Source organism: Ornithorhynchus anatinus, chromosome 2 (genome assembly GCF_004115215.2).
Source record: "Ornithorhynchus anatinus isolate Pmale09 chromosome 2, mOrnAna1.pri.v4, whole genome shotgun sequence".
In the NCBI taxonomy this organism is placed as follows: domain Eukaryota; kingdom Metazoa; phylum Chordata; class Mammalia; order Monotremata; family Ornithorhynchidae; genus Ornithorhynchus; species Ornithorhynchus anatinus.
This window is the reverse complement of record NC_041729.1, coordinates 149,110,479-149,130,086: the sequence shown is the minus strand read 5'-3', so window position 1 is coordinate 149,130,086 and position 19,608 is coordinate 149,110,479. Positions and strand designations below refer to the sequence as shown.

Here is a 19,608-nt window from a genome sequence, read left to right as displayed (position 1 = left end):
TATAGATACATGATAGATATACATGTATATAAGAAACTAAGATGCAAACACATTTTTTTCCTATATGAGGACTGTGAGAAAACTTTGATAATAAATAGGATGAAATAAAATAATGGTTTTACCAGAGGTTGAAAATACAAATGTATGATTTGGAATTGCAGCTGTAGACAACGAAGAGACCTGTGTTCCCACTCTGGTGGTGCTGCCTAAAAATTAGAGAGGACAATCGTGACCATGGAATCCAGGGGGAAGGTGACCATCTCCAACACCACTGCGGCTTAAAAAAGGCTGGGTATTTTTAAGCGCTTACTTTGTGCCAGGCACTCTACTAAATGATGATGATGATGATGGTATTTGTTAAGCACTTACTATGCCCAGCACTGTTCTAAGAGCTGTAGTGCTGGGGTAGATACAAGATAATCAGGTTGCACACAGTCCATGTCCATCAAGGAATTCACATCTTAATCCCCATTTCACAGAGGAGGTAATTGGGGCACAGAGAAGTTATGTAGCTTGCCCCAGACCATAGAGCAGAGAAATGGCAGAACTGGGATTAGAAACCAGGTCCTCTAACTCCTAGTCCCATGCTCTTCCCACTAGGCCACATTATTTCCGTGACTGATGCTTCTTTTCATTGATTGATGTCAATCAATCTCCACTCACCGAATTCTACAGTCGTGCTGATGGCTCCAGTGCTAGCTGCTGCAGTTGAAGATGAAGATGCCAGGCCGCCTGGTGTTACGGTCGTTCCTGATTCAGAGGTGGGAGAAGTGTTACCTGCCTCCTGTCCACCTCGACATCCGTTAGGTGACAGTGGATAATTACGGAATATTGTGGAATTCTACCACATTCAAAATCTAATGGATCAGTTAAACTTGTCACCAAGTCCTGCATCTAATCTGTTTTACTCATGAATGGTCCCCCACCAGCTCGCTGTTAGCAGCCATTGGAGGAATCTCGAGACAGCCTGTCTATTCACCTAATGGGGTAATAATAATAATAATAATGATGTTGGTATTTAAGCACTTACTATATGCTGAGCACTGTTCTAAGCGCTGGGGTAGATACAGGGTAATCAGATTGTTCCACGTGAGGCTCACAGTCTTAATGCCCATTTTACAGATGAGGTAACTGAGGCACCGAGAAGTTAAGTGACTTACTCAAAGTCACACAGCTGACAGGTGGCGGAGCTGGGATTAGAACCCATGACCAGTGACTCCTAAGCCCATGATCTTTCCACTGAGCCACGTTGCTTCTGCACAAGAGCTCGTGACTGTCCCTAGTTGTGTGCTAGGTGATGGAAGGCTGCCTGGTGCTCCAGAGGTGGTGTCTGAAACTAAAAGTGGGCAGGCGATGCCTTCCAAGAGACAGCTGGGAGAATCCCTGCCAGCCTACGTCGTCATGTCACCATTAGGAAGGAGGAGCGATTCCTTGGGGCCATGATATCAAGCAGCAGCCCTGTTTCTTACACCCAAACTCATTTCAAAGGTTCAGAATTTGAACTGTAGTAGGGGATAGAGGGACCTCTAAGTCAGGAAGTGACCTTTGCTGGCCAGACAGTGTGTTCACCCAGCTCAACGTGGCTCACCAGTTGGGCTTCCAGGAGATGTGGTTCTAGGGCCCTGTGTACCAGTGGTACCGGGTGATGCAGAGCTTCCCAGTGTTTTGGCTGTGGCCGGTCCTGAGGATGCTGGGGCTGTACTAGGGGATGATGGGCTGCCCGGTGCTCCAGTTGTAGACACTCTTGGGGTTCCGTTCGTCCTACCTGGCGACTCTGAGCTGCCTGGTGCTCCAGTTGTAGGTGTGGATGTCGTGCCTACTGTCAAGAAGTGGGAAATTGTCACTACAGAATTCCTGAACAGGAGGTGAGGCTTGTTGCAATACTTAACCATGGCACTGATGTTGTCTACTTTAGAAATGGTCACAACCTAGGAATGTGGCCACCTGAGCACAAAGTGGGTCCCCTCAACCTGGGCTCATAATCCTGAGGGATTGGCCGAGAGCCATCACCTCAGACAAAAAATTTCCAGAGATGTCAATCAATCTCAACTCACCAGATCTGGCAGCTGTACTGGTGACTCCAGTGCTACCTGCTCTGTTTGTAGGTGAAGGTGTCATGCTCCCTGGTGCCACTGTCGTACCTGATACTGAGACAGGAGAAGTGTTATTTGCCTCCACTCCACATCACCCTCCATCAGGTGAATGGTACTAAACTGAGTACTCTGGCCTGGCCTTTTCTAACACCTTCAGATCATTCTGCCTCCATGGTTGAGTGAAATCTGTCACAAAGAAATCCTGTAGAATGGTGTGGTTCTGCAAGGTGTGGTTCAAAACTACATGACTAAGTGAATGTACCCGTTAGAGCATTGTTTATCACCTTAGGAAGGACTTAGGACAGTGGTTTTATTCACTTAACGAGTTAAGGGATGCACTAGCATCTCGGGCCAGGCCATGCCGATGTGCTCTGGGTTGGAGGACTGCCTGGGGTTCCCATGGTGACTGGGTCTCCTGAACTGACTCCTGACACCAAGAGAAGTCAGACATCTCCCCCCGAATAACAGCTGCGGGAATCCCTACATCCCTGGAGCAGTAGATGGGGTGACCCTTCCAAGCCATAATGTCATCAATTGTCCCAGTTTTCTGACCCCCCCCCAAACCTATTTTAAAGTGTTTTGTTTGTGGATGGAAGGCTGATTGACCTTTAGACCTTCCTGTCTTCCAGGGTGGGCAAAATCAGTGGTGAAGAGCTTCTGAAAGGTTCTCTGCCAGTTATAGATCAAATCTGTGAGACTAAGGGAAGACCCCCATTAGCTCGTTTATAGTTTTGGAAGGACTTAGGACAGTGGATTAATTCACTTATTGTATTGAGACTCCACTAGTGCTCAACCAGGATCAGCAGGTGTGCTCTGGGATGGAGGATTGCAGGAGGATCCTTCATTGACAGAGTGTCCTGAAGTGATTTCTGTCAGACTTCACCAGCCAAATGATAACTGAGGGAATCCCTCCATCACTGAGGCAGCATGGCCTTGCCCAGCAGAAAGGGATGTCCTTTTCAGGCCATGACATCATCAAGTCACCCTGTTTCCCACTCCAAAACCAATTTTAAAGATTCAGACTTTAGTTTGTGACTTGGGCATCGGTCGACCTATATAAGGTAGTAAGGGACCTTTGTTTAGCAAGACAGTCAGTGTGGTCAACCACCTCAACTTGGCTCACCTGCTGGGCTCCCAGTGGATGTGGTTCCTGTACTCGGTACAACTGTGGTGCTGGATGACGTAGAGCTTCCTGGTGCTCCGGTCGTGGCCGATCCTGAGGTTCCTGGGGTTGTACTTAGTGATGCTGAGCTGCCTGGTGCTCTGGTTGTAACCGGTCCTGGGGTTGTACTTGGAGATGCTGAGCTGCCTGCTACTGTGGTCGTAGACAAGCCTGCAGTTCCGGTTGTTTTGCCTGGTGAGGCAGAACTGCCTGAGGAAGCTGTGCCTGCTGACAAGTGGAAAAATGTTATGACAGCAATCCTGGAAAAGAAGGTGAAAGTTGTTATGCTATGTTTGGGCCCCTCGAGCTGTCGGCTTTAAGAGTGTTCTCAATTCAAGGATGTGGACAGTCCTCTTTACACTGAATACAAAATTTGGGGCCCTGAAAGGGGGACCACAGACCCAAAGAATGGACAACTGCTTTAACCTCCCACAGAAAATTTCCAGAGAGGTCAATGAAACTAAACTCACCAGAGGTCACAGTGGCTCCAGTGGCTCCAGTGCTAGCTGTTGAAGAGGTAGGTGAAGATGCTGGGATGCCTGGTGTTACAGTTGTTTCTGATACAGAATTAGAAGAAGTGTTATTTGCCACCTGCCACATCAACATCTATTAGGGACAGTGGACAATTATGGCATACTATGGAAAACAACCATCTTTAAAGCCGATCTTTATGAATCAGTTAAGCTTGTCACCAAGCACTGGACTTAATCTGTTTAACTAATGAATGGTCCCTTACCAGCTCACCATTATCTTGGGAGGAGTCTTGATACAACCCCTCTATTCACCTATTTTTCATTTTACTATGTGCCATGCACTGTATTAAACACTGGAGTAGATACAAGCTAATTCATTCATTCATTCAATCGCATTTATTGAGTGCTTAGTGTGTGCAGAGCACTGTACTAAGCACTTGGAAAGTACAATTTACCAACAGATAGAGACAATCCCTACGGGATTGTCCAACAACAGGCTCACAGTCTAGAAGGGGGAGACAGACAACAAAATAATACAAGTAGTCAGGCATCAATACCATAAAGATAAATAAAATCATAGATATATACACACATCATTAATAAAATAGAGTAATAAATACTATATACAAATATGCAGAAGTGCTGTGGAGAGGGGAAGGGAGTGGAGCAGAGGGAGGGAGTCGGGGCAATGGGGAGAGGGGGAGGAGCTGAGGGAAAGGGAGGGCTCAGTCTGGGAAGGCCTCCTGGAGGAGGTGGACTCTCAGTAGACTTTGAAGAGGGGAAGAGAGTTAGTTTGGCACATGTAAGGAGGAAGGGCATTCCAGGTCAGAGGTAGGACATGGGCCAGGGGTCGATGGCGGGACAGGTGGGAACGAGGCACAGTGAGGAGGTTAGTGGCAAAGGAGTGGAGTTTGGAGGGTAGGCTGTAGAAAGAGGAGGTGATGGAGATCTCTGAAGCCAAATCAGGTTGGACACAGTCCATGTCCCTTATGGGGCTCACAGTGTTAATCCCCATTTAATAGATAGGGTGACCAAGGCACAGAGAAATTAAGCAACTTGTCTAAGGTCACAAAAAGGCAAGTAGAGGAGCTGCAATTAGGACCCAAGTCCTTCTCACTTCCAGGCATATCCTCTATCCACCAGGCCATGCTGCTTCTCACCTGATGGGCTAGAGGGTACACTAGAGCTCGTGACTCTCCCTGATTGTGTGCTCGGGGATAGAGGGCTTCCTGGTGCTTCTGAGGTGACGGGTTCTCTGGAGGTGGAGCCTGAAACCAAGAGTGGGCAAGTGATGCCTTCCAAAAGACACCGGGGAGAATCCCTGCCAGCCTAGAACCTCAAGTCACTGTGAGGTGAGAGAAGTGATTCCTACGGGCCACTATATCAAGTGGCAGCCCTCTTTCTTAACACCAAAACTGATTTCAAATGTTTGGAGTTTGAACCATAATTGGGAATGGAGCGGCCTGTAAGACAGGAAGCAACCTTTGACTGGAGGGACAGTATTAGACTGTAAGCCCGTCAATGGGCAGAGACTGTCTGTATCTGTTGCCGATATGTACATTCCAAGCGCTTAGTACAGGGCTCTGCACATAGTAAGAGCTCAATCAATACTACTGAATGAATGAATGAATGAGTGAATCCAGCTCGACGCGGCTCACCTGCTGAGGTTCCCGGAGATGTGGTTCTAGTGCTCGGTGCACCCGGGGTACTGGATGATGCAGAGCTTCCCGGTGCTACGGTCGTGATTCGTGCTGAGGATCCTGGGATTGTACTTGATGATGCTGAGCTGGTAGGTGACCCAGTCGTAGACACTCCTGGGGTTATGTCTGTGGTACTTGCTGAAACAGAGCTGTTGGGTGCTCCGGTGGTGGGTGCGGAAGTTGTGCCTGCTGTCAAAAGTGGAAAAATGTGAAAACAATAGACCTGGACAGGTGGTGAGGGTTGCTGCAGCAAGCACATAAATGCCAGGACTCTTGTTGCTTTAGAAAGAGTCACAACCTAAAAATGTGGCCAACTGAGTGCAAAAGTGGGACCGCTCAACCTGGGCTTATAGCCCTCTGTGACTGGCCAAGAGCCATCAGCCCTGACAGACAATTCTCAAAGATGTCAAACAATCTCAACTCACCCGATTTGGCAGTCGTGCCCGTGGCTCCAGTGCTACCTGCTCGGGGTGTAGGCAGAGATGTCGTGCTTCCTGGTGCTATCGTCAGGCCTGATAGTGAGATGGGTGAAGTGTTATTTGCTTTTAGTAGGCATCACCCTCTATCATTCTAACCCTATACTAAACTAAGTACTCAAGCCTGGACTTTACTTCCGCCTTTCCACTAAGCTATCTCCAAGGTTGGATGAAGTGCATTATATTGAACTCTCCCAAGTGCTTAGAACAGTGGTTGGCACACAGTAAACACTCAAATACGACTGACTGAATGAATGATGAATTATTGAATTAAAAAGCCTCCTGAAAACAGCCCTCTTCCAGATGTGGTTTGAAAGTGCTTAAGTAAGCAAATGTCCCCTACTGGACTCTTATTTTTTCACTCTTAGGAAGGGCTCAGGACAGTGGTTTCTTTCACCTAATTTTATTAGCACTCATAACAGGATATGCTGTTGTGCTCTGGATCAGAAGACTATCTCGGACCCTTTGCTGACTGGATTTCCTGAAATGATTCCTGACACCATTACCATTATTAGCACATTACCTACAAGATGCCTTCTCCAACAAAGCCCTCAATTCCTCTTCTCCCACTTCCTTCTGGTTGCCCTAGCACTTGGATTTCCTCGCTTCAATTCATCCCTTCCTCAGCTCCACGGCGCTCATGTACCTATTCACAGTTCATTTTTTCAATGTCTATCTCTCACTAAAGACTGTAGGTTCGTCATGAGCAGGGAACCTGTCTACCAATTCTGTTATAACGTACTCCCCCAAGCACTTAGGATGGTGTTTTACACACAGTAAAAGTTCAATGAATGGGATTGATTTATTAACGGGTGCTTCACCTCTCACACTAGGACCTGCAGATGTGGCCTAGGATGTATAACTGCATGGGACTCCTGTGGCTACTGGGCCTCATGAAGTCATTTCTGAGATAGGGAGAAGGCAGACTTCACCTCCCAAATGAGAGCAGAGGGAATCCCTACATCCCTGAGGCATCAGGTCTTCGCCTGCCCTGAAGGGCCACTGTTGCCAGCCACAAAATCACTGGGGCTCTGTCTCCCCTCCCCAAACAAATTTTAAAGATACAGCACTTGTTCCGTGTCCTGGGAATTGGTCGACCTGTATGGCAGGATTGAACCTTGAGTGGCAGGACAAGTCAATATGGTCATCCTAATCATCTTGGCTCACCTGCTGGGCTTCCAGGGGATGTGGCTCCAGGGACCATTGTGCTGGTGGTACTGGATGATGGAGAGCTTCCTAGGGCTCCAGTCGTGGCCGGTCCTGAGGATCCTGGGGTTGTACTTGGTGATGATGGGCTGCCCGGTACTCCGGTTGTAGTCACTCCTGGGGTTCTGTTTGTTGTAGTCGGTGGGATGGAGCTGCCTGGTACTCCAGTCGTGGTTGCAGAAGTCGTGCCTGCTGTTAAGAAATGGGAAACTGTCATGATGGACGTTCCGGCTACAAGGTGGAGCTTCCTTCATTCAGTCGTATTTATTGAGTGCTTATTGTATGCGGAGCACTGAACTATGTGCTTGGGAGAGTACAGTATATTGATAAAGAGTGACAGTCCCTGCCCACAAGGAGCTCAGAGTCTAGAGGCAGGGAGACAGACATCAATGCAAACAGAGAAGCAGCGTGCCTCGGTGGAAAGAGCCCGGGTTTGGGAGTCAAAGGTTCTAATCCCGACTCCACCAACTGTCAGCTGTGTGACTTTGGGCAAGTCACTTAACTTCTCTGAGCCTCAGTTACCTCATCTGTAAAATGGGGATGAAGACTACTGTGAGCCCCACGTGGGAAAACCTGATCACCTTGTATCCCCCCAGCGCTTACAACAGTGCTTTGCACATAGTAAGCGCTTAACGAATGTCATCATTATTAATAAAATTATAGCTATATACATAGGTGCTGTGGGGTTAGGAGAGGGGGGAAGAGCAAAGGGAGTGAGTCAGGGAGACATAGAAAGGAGGAGCTTGCTGCACTATGTAACTGACCTGCTGGTTGTTGGTTTTAGCGATGTTGTCAACTTGCAAATGTGGCCCATTGGACAGTCCTCCCAATACGGAGCACAAAAGTGGGGCTGCTCAACATGGGCTTATAGTCCAGAGGGACTGGCCGAGAACCATGAACTCTGACAGAAAGTGTCCAGAGATGCCGATCAAAATCCACTCACCAGATTTGACAGCTGTACTGGTGCTTCCAGTGCTTCCTTCTCCAGGTGTAGACGAAGATGCCGTGCTCCCTGGTGCTACCGTCGTGCCTGCTATGAGATAGAGGAAGTGTTATTTTCCTCCGGTCCACATCAGGTGGAATAGTACTAAGCTGTATAATCAGGCCTGGACTTTACTAAGATCTACAGACAGCTTTCTCTCCTTAGTTGAAAACTTCATGAAGAGTCTCCTGTAGAAAGGTCCTCTGTCAGAAGTAGTTCAAAGCCCCATGGCGAAGGGAATGGCCATAACTAGTTCAGGTTTACAGCCATAGGAAGAAATTAGGACAGTGGTGGAGCCAGGATTAGAACTCAGGTCCTTCCACCTCCCAGGCCCGTGCTCTATCCAATAGGCCACATTGCTTCTGAAGTAATTCCTGACACAAAGAGAAGGTAGACTTTATCTCCAAATGATAGCTGAGGGAATCCCTACATCTCTGGGGAATCAGGACTTCTCCCAGCAGGAGGGGTGATCACTGCAGGAACATTATCAACAAGTGACCATTTCTGACTGAAAACCAATTTTAACTACTGGGCTTTTGATTACTGGCTTGGTAAACGTAGTCCTGTAAGGCAAGAAGGGAACTTTGACTGGCGGGACAGTCAATGTAGCCATCCAATTCGACTTTGCTCACCCGCTGAGCTCCTCGTAGACGTGGCTCCAGTGCTTGATGCAACAGTAGTAGTGGATGAGACAGAGCTGCCCGATGCTCCAGTTGTAGACACCCCCGGGGTCAACTTTGATGGATCTGGTGAGGCGGAACTCCCTGGGGCTTCGGATGTAGATACTCCTGGGCTTTTATTTGATGTAACCGATGTGGCAGAGCTGCCTGGGGCTGGGGTAGTGGGCGTAGAAGTCGTGCCTGCTGTCAAGAAGTGGGGTATTGTCAGAAAAACAATCCCGAGCAGGAGGTGAAGCTTGCTGTCCTACATAACCACCCACCTGTTGCCACCTCATCAATGTTTTCAGGTGAGAATGTGGCCAGTTGGACAGTCTGCCCAATACTGAGCACAAAACTAAAGCCATTCAGCATGGTTCGTAGACTGGTTGGACAAGCCAAGAGCCAGGAATTCTGATAGAAAATTTCCAGAGATGTCAGTCAATCTCAACTCACCGGATGTGGCGGCCGTGGCTGTAGCTCCAGTGCTACCTACTCCGGGTGTAGGTGAAGATGTCGTGCTCTCCGGTGCTACCTTTGGGCCTGAAACTGAGATGAGAGAAGTGGTATTTGCCTCCAGTCCACATCACCCCGCATCCGGCTGAACGGTACCACATTCAGGAGACAGAGTCGATGTGATCATCCCTCTAAACCTGGCTCACCCGCTGGGCTTCCAGTGGATGTGGATCCAGTGCCTAGTGGGCCAGCAGTACTAGATGAGGCAGAGCTTCCTGGTGTTCCGCTTGTGGCCGGTCCTGAAGATCCTGGGGTTGTACTTGATGCCGAACTGCCTGGTCCCATGGTCGTAGACAGAGCCTGAGTTCCACTTGCTGTCCCTGCTGAGGAGGAGCTGCCTGGTGCTCCACTTGTAGGTGTGGAAGTCGCTGAAGGAGTCGTGGCTGCTGACAAGTAATAGGAAGCTGTTTCCGCGATAGTCTAAGACATTAGCTGAATCACGCTACACTTCATTTGGGCAGTGGCAGTTGTTGTCTTCAGTAATATTCTCAACCCCAGAAGGAGTCCCACTGTACAGGCCTCCTTCCGCAGACCACAAAAGTCGCACCTGGGAAAGCGGGCTCTCGGATGGAACGAAATGATCAGCTTTCACCTTATATAGCACATTTCCAGAAATGCCAATGAATTTCAACTCACCAGATGTCACTGCCATGCTGGTGGCAGAAGTGCTACCTGCTGCAGATGAAGGGGAAGGGGTCGGGCTGCCCAGTATTCCAGCTGTAGCTGATCCTGGATGAGGGAAGTGCTATTTGTCTCCTAGCCATATCGCCATCCAACCAGAGATAAGGGACAACAACCAAACATCAAAGCCCCAGGTATACAGAGACCTCAGGTCACTGTGAGGTGAGAGGAGTGATTCCTTTGGGCCACTATATCAAGTGGCAGCCCTCTTTCTTAACACCAAAACCGATTTCAAATGTTGGGAGTTTGCACCATAATTGGGAATGGAGCAGCCTTTAAGACAGGAAGCAACCTTTGACTGGAGGGACAGTATTAGACTGTAAGCCTGTCAATGGGCAGGGACGGTCTCTATCTGTTGCCAATATGTACATTCCAAGCGCTTAGTACAGTGCTCTGCACATAGTAAGTGCTCAATAAATACTATTGAATGACTGAATGAATAAATGAATCCAGCTCGACGAGGCTCACCTGCTGAGGTTCCCGGAGATGTGGTTCTAGTGTTCGGTGCACCAGTGGTACTGGATGATGCAGAGCTTCCCGGTGCTACGGCCGTGTTTGGTGCTGAGGATCCTGGGATTGTACTTGATGATGCTGAGCTGGTAGGTGACCCAGTCGTAGACACTCCTGGGGTTATGTCTGTGGTACTTGCTGAAACAGAGCTGTTGGGTGCTCCGGTGGTGGGTGCGGAAGTTGTGCCTGCTGTCAAAAGTGGAAAAATGTGAAAACAATAGACCCGGGCAGGTGATGAGGGTTGCTGCAGCAAGCACATAAATGCCGGGACTCTTGTTGCTTTAGAAAGATTCACAACTTGTAAATGTGGCCAACTGAGTGCAAAAGTGGGACCTCTCAACCTGGGCTTATAGCCCTCTGGGATTGGCCAAGAGCCATCAGCTCTTACAGACAATTTCCAGAGATGTCAAACAATCTCAACTCACCCGATCTTGCAGTCGTCCCCGTGGCTCCAGTGCTACCTTCGCGGGGTGTAGGCAGAGATGCCGTGCTTCCTGGTACTATTGTCGGGCCTGATAGTGAGATGGGTGAAGTGTTATTTGCCTTTAGTAGGCATCACCCTCTATCATTCTAACCCTATACTAAACAAAGTACTCGGGGCTGGACTTTACTTCCGCCTTTCCACCAAGCTATCTCCAAGGTTAGATGAAGTGAGTTATGTTGTACTCTCCCATTTGCTCAGAACAGTGCTCTGCACACAGTAAACACTCAAATACGATTGACTGAATGAATGATGAATGAATGAATTTAAAAGCCTCCTGAAAACAGTCCTCTTCCAAGTGTGGTTTGAAAGTGCATGAGTAGGCCAATGTCCCCTATTGGACTGTTGATTTTTTCACCCTTAGGAAGGGCTCACACAGTGGTTTCTTTCATCTAATTTTATTAGCGCTCGTAACAGGATATGCCGTTGTGCTCTGGGACAGAAGACTACCTCGGAGCCTTTGCTGACTGGATTTCCTGAAGTGATTCCTGACACCCAGAGAAGTCAGATTTCACTCCCCAAAAAGATAGCTGAGGTAACCCTTCCATCCCTGGGGTATCAAGCGCTCTGCCCACAGTAAGCACTCAATAAATATGATTGAATGACTCAAAGCCTGTCTAGGAAGGATGGGTGACTCCTGAAGGCCACAATCTCATCAACTGTCCCCGTTTCAGGCTCCAAAACCCATTTCAAATATTCTACATTTGGTTTGAGGTTTGGGCATTGATAGACCTATAAGGCAGAAAGGGGTATTTGACCGGTGGCACGGTCAATGTGACCATCCACCTCAACTTGGCTCACCAATAGATGTGACTCCAGTACGTGGTTCACCAGTGGTACTAGATGACGTTGAGCTTCCAGTTGCTCCAGTTGTGGCCGGTCCTGAGGATCCTGCGGTTGTGCTCGGTGCCGTAGTCGTAGACAAACCTGGAGTTCCGTTTGTTGTCCCCACAGAGGTAGAACTGCTTGATGCTCTGGTTGTCGGTATGGAAGTCGGTGCGGGAGTAGGGATTGCTGTCAGGAAGTGGGAAGATGTTTCCAACATAGTCCAGTGCAAAACATGAAACTTGCTACACTATGTCTAATGACCACCAGTTGTCGTCTTTAGCAATTTTCTTAACCCGGGATGAGGACCACTGGACACTCCTCCTGACACTAAGCACAAGAGTCACACCCGTGAAAATCCTCCCACAGACCTATGGGAATGACGATCAGATTTCACCTCATATAGCAAATTTCCAGAGATGCAGAAAATTTCAACTCACCCTTCACAGCTGCGCTGATGTCTCCAGTGCTACTTCCTGCAGACGTAGATGTTATGGCTGTACCTGATGCTGAGATGAGCAAAGTGTTACTTCCCTCCTATCCATATCACTGTCCATCGGGTGGCAAGGGACAACTACAGGATACTGAGGCCCAGGGTTGTTGTGGTCAGGGAATGTGTTTATTGTTATACTCTCCAAGCGCTCAGTACAGTGCTCTGCACAAAGTAAGTGCTCAATAAATATGATTGAAGGAATATACAACCAACTCCAGACCTGGACTCCAGGGATTGATTAAACTTGTGTCCAGGAAAAAGCAGGGGATGAGTTCCTCGACCGATTCTGGACCAAATCCATCTAACTAAGGGAACAGTGCCCCACTAGCTCACCATTTATCTGCCTTGTGAATGGTTCAGGACAGACTCTCTACTCACCTGTTGGACTTGCAGGTGTGCTAAAGCTTTTGACGGGACCTGCAGGTGAGCTCTCTGATGGAGGACTGCCTGATGCACCTGCGGTGCCCAGGCCTCCAGTGGTGGTACCTATGACCAAGAGAGAATATGTAATTCTTTTCAAGTGATATCAAAGAAGATCCCTGTCGGTCTATGGTTTTACGTTATGAAGGAAGCGGGGGGAAACACTCCCATGCATTACAATGATGGGCAGCCCTGTTTCCCACCTCGGAAAGACTTTAAAGTTTCAACATTTTGACTATGGCTTGGATATCGGTGGACCCGTAAGGTAGGACGTGACCTTGGATTGGAGGGATGGTCACTGTAGTCATTCAGGCTAGATAACCTGGCTCACCTGCTGGGCTTCCAGGAGATGTGGCTACAGTGCCTGGGGCACCAGTGGTACCGGATGACACTCCTAGGGTTTTGCTCATTGGACCTGTTGACGCAGAGCTTCCTGGTATTCCAGTTGTGGATGTGGACGTTGCGCCTGCTGTCAAGAAGTGGGAAAATGTCACGACAATACACCCGATCAAGAGGTGGAGGTTTACTGGACTATTCGACCGTGGTGCCGGTTTAGCAGTGTTCTCAACCTGAGAATGTTGCCACTTGGACAGTCCGTCCAACACTGAGCATCTACCTCTGCATCAAACAGAAACTCCTTATCATCAGCTTTAAAGCACTCTATCACCTTGCCCTCTCCTACGGTACTTTCCTGATTTCTTACTACAACCCAGCCCTCATAATAATAGAGAAGCAGCGTGGCTCAGTGGAAAGAGCACGGGCCTTGGAGTCCGAGGTCATGGGTTCGAATCCCAGCTCGGCCACTTGTCAGCTGTGTGACTTTGGGCAAGTCACTTAACTTCTCAGTGCCTCAGTTACCTCATTTGTAAAATGAGGATTAAGACTGTGAGCTCCACGTGGGACAACCTGAATGCCCTGTGTCTACCCCAGCGCTTAGAACAGTGCTTGGCACATCGTAAGCACTTAACAAATACCAAATACAAATACCAACATTATTATAATTCTCTCCTCTAATGCCAACCTATTCCCCATACCTTGATTTCATCTATCTCAGTGCCCACATTCTAGCTCTGGCCTGGAAACCCCTCCTTCTTCATAGATGACAGACGATTACTCTCCTCATTTTCAAAGTTTTATTTAAAGCACGTTACCTACAAGTTGCCTTCCCCAACTAAGCCCTCACTTCCTCTTCTCCCAGTTCCTTCCGGTTGTCCTAGCACTTGGATTTCCTCGCTTTAATTCACCCCTTCCTCAGCTCCACGGCGCTCATGTACCTATTCACAGTTCATTTTTTCAATGTCTATCTCTCACTAAAGACTGTAGGTTCATCATGGGACGGGAACCCAATTCTGTTATAATGTACTCTCCCAAGCACTTAGGATGGTGTTTTACACACAGTAAAAGTTCAATAAATAGGATTGATTTATTGATTAATGCGTGCTTTACCTCTCACACCAGGACCTGCAGATGTGGACTAGGATGTATAACTGCATGGGACTTCTGTGGCTACTGGGCCTCATGAAGTTATTTCTGAGATAAGGAGAAGTCAGACTGCACCTCCCAAATGAGAGCAGAGGGAATCCCTACATCCCTGAGGCATCAGGTCTTCGCCAGCCCTGAAGGGCCACTGTTGCCAGCCACAAAATCACTGGGGCTTTGTCTCCCCTCCCCAAACAAATTTTAAAGATCCAGCGCTTGTTCCGTGTCCTGGGAATTGGTGGACCTGTACGGCAGGATTGAATCTTGAGTGGCAGGACAAGTCAATATGGTCATCCTAATCAACTTGGCTCACCTGCTGGGCTTCCAGGGGATGTGGCTCCAGGGCCCATTGTGCTGGTGGTACTGGATGATGGGGAGCTTCCTAGGGCTCCAGTCGTGGCCGGTCCTGAGGATCCTGGGGTTGTACTTGGTGATGATGGGCTGCCCGGTGCTCCGGTTGTAGTCACTCCTGGGGTTCTGTTAGTTGTAGTCTGTGAGGTGGAGCTGCCTGGTGCTCCAGTCGTGGTTGCGGAAGTCGTGCCTGCTGTTAAGAAATGGGAAACTGTCATGATGGACGTTCCGGCTACAAGGCAGAGCTTCATTCATTCATTCAATCATATTTATTGAGCGCTTATTGTATGCGGAGCACTGAACTGTGTGCTTGACTCGTCTCTCTCGTCCCCCGACACATCCTATCCGTTACCAAGACCTGCCGGTTTCACCTTTACAATATCGCCAAGATCCGCCCTTTCCTCTCCACCCAAATGGCTACATGGCTCACTGGAAAGAGCCGGGGCTTTGGAGTCAGAGGTCATGGGTTCAAACCCCGGCTCTGCCACTTGTCAGCTGTGTGACTTTGGGCAAGTCACTTAATTTCTCGGTGCCTCAGTTCCCTCATCTGTAAAATGGGGATTAAGACTGTGAGCCCCACGTGGGAGAACCTGATTCCCGTGTCTACCCCAGCGCTTAGAACAGTGCTTGGCACATAGTAAGCACTTAACAAATACCAACATTATTATTATTATTATTATTACCTTACTGCTACAGGCTATATCCTGGCTAGATTACTGTGTCAGCCTTCTCTCTGATCTCCCTTCCTCCTCTCTCGCCCCGCTCCAGTCTATTCTTCACTCCGCTGCCCGGCTCATCTTCCTGCAGAAATGATCTGGGCATGTCACTCCCTTTCTTAAACACCTCCAGTGGTTGCCTATCGACCTCCGCTCCAAACAAAAACTCCTCACTCTAGGCTTCAAGGCTCTATATCACCTTTCCCCTTCCTACCTCTCCTCCCTTCTCTCTTTCTACTGCCCACCCCGCACGCGCCGCTCCTCCGCCGCCCACCTCCTCACCGTCCCTCGGTCTCGCCTATCCCGCCGTCGACCCCCGGGCCACGTCCTCCCGCGGTCCTGGAATGCCCTCCCTCCTCACCTCCGCCAAACTGATTCTCTTCCCCTCTTCAAAACCCTACTTAAAACTCACCTCCTCCAAGAGGCCTTCCCAGACTGAGCTCCCCTTCTCCCTCTACTCCCTCTACTGCCCTCCCTTCACCTCTCCGCAACTTAACCCTCTTTTCCCCCCATTTCCCTCTGCTCCTCCCCCTCTCCCTTCCCATCTCCTCAGAACTGTACTCGTCTGCTCAAGTGTATATATTTTCATTACCCTATTCATTTCGTTAATGAAATGCACATCGCCTCGATTCTATTTAGTTGCTATTGTTTTTACGAGATGTTCTTCCCCTTGACTCTATTTATCGCCATCGTTCTCATCTGTCTGTCTCCCACGATTAGACCGTAAACCCGTCAAATGGCAGGGACTGTCTCTATCTGTTGCCGACTTGTTCATTCCAAGCACTTAGCACAGTGCTCTGCACATAGTAAGCGCTCAATAAATACTATTGAATGAATGAATGAATGAGAGTACAGTATAGCGATAAAGAGTGACAGTCCCTGCCCACAAGGAGCTCAGAGTCTAGAGGCGGTGAGACAGACATCAGTGCAAACAGAGAAGCAGTGTGGCTCAGTGGAAAGAGCCCGGGCTTGGAAGTCAGAGATTATGGGTTCTAATCCCAGCTCCACCAACTGTCAGATGTGTGACTTTGGGCAAGTCACTTAACTTCTCTGAGCCTCAGTTACCTCATCTGTAAAATGGGGATGAAGACTACTGTGAGCCCCACGTGGGAAAACCTGATCACCTTGTATCCCCCCAGCGCTTACAACAGTGCTTTGCACATAGTAGGCGCTTAACGAATGCCATCATTATTAATAAAATTATAGCTATATACATAGGTGCTGTGGGGTTAGGAGAGGGGGGAAGAGCAAAAGGAGTGAGTCAGGGAGACATAGAAAGGAGGAGCTTGCTGCACTATGTAACTGACCTGCTGGTTGTTGGTTTTAGCGATGTTGTCATTGGACAGTCCTCCCAATACTGAGCACAAAAGTGGGGCTGCTCAACATGGGCTTATAGTCCAGAGGGACTGGCCGAGAACCATGAACTCTGACAGAAAGTGTCCAGAGATGCCGATCAAAATCCACTCACCAGATTTGACAGCTGTACTGGTGCTTCCAGTGCTTCCTTCTCCAGGTGTAGATGAAGATGCCGTGCTCCCTGGTGCTACCGTTGTGCCTGCTATGAGATGGAGGAAGTGTTATTTTCCTCCGGTCCACATCAGGTGGAATAGTACTAAGCTGTATAATCAGGCCTGCACTTTACTAACATCTACAGACAGCTTTCTATCCATAGTTGAAAACTTCATGAAGAGTCTCTTGTAGAAAGGTCCTCTGCCACAGGTAGTTCAAATTCCCATGGCGAAGGGAATGGCCATAACTAGTTCAGGTTTACAGCCATAGGAAGAAATTAGGACAGTGGATTCATTCACTTAATGTGATAAGGGGTACATCTGTCCTCATATAGGGAGCTGCAGCTGTGCTCCGGTTCATAGGACCACCTGGGGTTTCTGTGTTTACTGGGCATTCTGCAATTACTTCTGAGACCAGGAGAAGTTAGACTTCACATGCCAAATGAAAGCTGAGGGAACCATACATCTCCAAGTCATCATGATCTCACCTAGCAGGAAGGGTGATACTTTCAAGCTAAAATATAATTCAGTGGCTTTATTTCCACCCCAAACACACTTCTAATGATTCTGTGTTTGGTTGTGCCTTGAGTATATATTGACCTATATGGCAGGAAGGGAACTTTGACTGTCGGGTCAGTCAGTGTGGTCATTCAGGTCTACTTGGCTCACCTGCTGGACTTCCAGAGATGTCAGTATAAGTAAATAAATAAATTATGAATTTGTTCTAAAGTGTCATGGGACTGAGGGACGGGTGAATGGAGTAAATCATGGTGATGCAGAAGGCAGTGGGAAAAGAAGACATGAAGACTTAGTGACCCCTCAACGTGGGCTTGTAGATTGGTGTACTTGTTGGCAGCCATCACCTCTGATAGAAAATTTCAAGAGATGTCAATCAATTTCAGCTCACCAGAGTTGGTGGTCGTGCCGGTGGCTCCAGAGCTACCTGATCCAGATGTAGCTGAAGATGCCGTGCTTCCTGGTGCTGCCGTCGGGTCTGATACTGAGATGGGAAAAGTATTATTGGCCTTCATTCCATTTCACCCTCCATCAGGCTAAATAGTACAGAGCTTTGTACTAGGGCCTAGACTTCACTACAATTTTCAGACCATTCAGACTCTACAGTTGGGTAAAATCTGCAGTGGAGAATCTCCTGAACAAAAGCCCTCTGTGAGGTATGGTTCAAATCTTCGTGACTAGAGGAATGTCCCCTAGTAGCTGACCATTTACCAACCTTTGCAAGAATTTAGGACAGCAACTTTAGTCATGTAACGTGTTGAGGGATAAACTGGCGTTGGGATGGAACACTGGGATGGTGAACAGCCTGGAGCAACTGGGATGCCTGGGCCTTTTTTTATAGTATTTTAAAACACTTACTATGTGCCAGGCAACTTACTAAGTATTGGAGTAGACACAAGGTTGTCAGGTTAGACACAGTCCCTGTCTCCCATGGGGCTCAGAATCTTAATCCCCATTTTACAGATAGTGTAACTGAGGTCCAAAGAAGTCAACTGATTTGCTCAAGGTCACACAGAAGACAAGTGGTGGAGCCAGGATTAGAAGGAGAGAAGCAGCGTGGCTCAGTGGAAAGAGCCTGGGCTTGGGAGTCAGAGGTCATGGGTTCGAATTCTGGCTCTGCCACTTGCCAGCTGTGTGACTTTGGGAAACTCACTTCACTTCTCTGTGCCTCAGTTCCCTCATCTGTAAAATGAGGATGAAGACTGTGAGCCTCACGTGGGACAACCTGATTACCCTGTATCAACCCCAGCGCTTAGAACAGTGCTCTGCACATAGTAAGTGCTTAATAAATGCCAACATTACTAGGTCCGGTCCTTCCACGTCCGTGCTCTATCCACTAGGCCACATTGCTTCTGAAGTAATTCCTGACACAAAGAGAAGGTAGACTTTATCTCCAAATGATAGCTGAGGGAATCCCTACATCTCTGGGGAATCAGGACTTCTCCCAGCAGGAGGGGTGATCACTGCAGGAACATTATCAACAAATGACCATTTCTGACTGAAAACCAATTTTAACTACTGGGCTTTTGATTACTGGCTTGGTAAACGTAGTCCTGTAAGGCAAGAAGGGAACTTTGACTGGCGGGACAGTCAATGTAGCCATCCAATTCGACTTTGCTCACCCGCTGAGCTCCTCGTAGACGTGGCTCCAGTGCTTGATGCAACAGTAGTAGTGGATGAGACAGAGCTGGCCCGATGCTCCCAGTTGTAGACACCCCGGGTCAACTTTGATGGATCTGGTGAGGCGGAACTCCCTGGGGCTTCGGATGTAGATACTCCTGGGCTTTTATTTGATGTAACCGATGTGGCAGAGCTGCCTGGGGCTGGGGTAGTGGGCGTAGAAGTCGTGCCTGCTGTCAAGAAGTGGGATATTGTCAGAAAAACAATCCCGAGCAGGAGGTGAAGCTTGCTGTCCTACATAACCACCCACCTGTTGCCACCTCATCAATGTTTTCAGGTGAGAATGTGGCCAGTTGGACAGTCTGCCCAATACTGAGCACAAAACTAAAGCCATTCAGCATGGTTCGTAGACTGGTTGGACAAGCCAAGAGCCAGGAATTCTGATAGAAAATTTCCAGAGATGTCAGTCAATCTCAACTCACCGGATGTGGCGGCCGTGGCTGTAGCTCCAGTGCTACCTACTCCGGGTGTAGGTGAAGTTGTCGTGCTCTCCGGTCCTACCTTTGGGCCTGAAACTGAGATGAGAGAAGTGGTATTTGCCTCCAGTCCACATCACCCCGCATCCGGCTGAACGGTACCACATTCAGGAGACAGAGTCGATGTGATCATCCCTCTAAACCTGGCTCACCCGCTGGGCTTCCAGTGGATGTGGATCCAGTGCCTAGTGGGCCAGCAGTACTAGAT

At 48.5% G+C, this 19,608-nt stretch overlaps 1 protein-coding gene across 1 annotated transcript in view; it reads right to left on the bottom strand.

Annotated features, from left to right (window-relative positions):
• Positions 1-17,123, bottom strand: part of LOC107547931 (mucin-19-like) — a 28,397-nt gene extending 11,274 nt beyond the window's left edge. The window contains exons 1-23 of the mRNA XM_039914732.1: positions 17,048-17,123; positions 16,689-16,775; positions 14,467-14,697; positions 13,006-13,143; positions 12,633-12,740; positions 12,202-12,270; positions 11,738-11,950; positions 10,881-10,967; positions 10,414-10,644; positions 9,411-9,647; positions 9,205-9,297; positions 8,725-8,955; positions 8,054-8,143; positions 7,072-7,302; positions 5,854-5,940; positions 5,387-5,617; positions 3,726-3,812; positions 3,615-3,636; positions 3,217-3,515; positions 2,055-2,147; positions 1,589-1,819; positions 664-750; positions 123-206 (exon numbers count right to left, since the gene is read on the bottom strand). Coding sequence (XP_039770666.1) covers positions 123-206; positions 664-750; positions 1,589-1,819; positions 2,055-2,147; positions 3,217-3,515; positions 3,615-3,636; positions 3,726-3,812; positions 5,387-5,617; positions 5,854-5,940; positions 7,072-7,302; positions 8,054-8,143; positions 8,725-8,955; positions 9,205-9,297; positions 9,411-9,647; positions 10,414-10,644; positions 10,881-10,967; positions 11,738-11,950; positions 12,202-12,270; positions 12,633-12,740; positions 13,006-13,143; positions 14,467-14,697; positions 16,689-16,775; positions 17,048-17,123 — 3,343 coding nt within the window. The remainder of the gene's footprint in view (positions 1-122; positions 207-663; positions 751-1,588; positions 1,820-2,054; positions 2,148-3,216; positions 3,516-3,614; positions 3,637-3,725; positions 3,813-5,386; positions 5,618-5,853; positions 5,941-7,071; positions 7,303-8,053; positions 8,144-8,724; positions 8,956-9,204; positions 9,298-9,410; positions 9,648-10,413; positions 10,645-10,880; positions 10,968-11,737; positions 11,951-12,201; positions 12,271-12,632; positions 12,741-13,005; positions 13,144-14,466; positions 14,698-16,688; positions 16,776-17,047) is intronic.
• Positions 17,124-19,608: the final 2,485 nt, after the last annotated feature.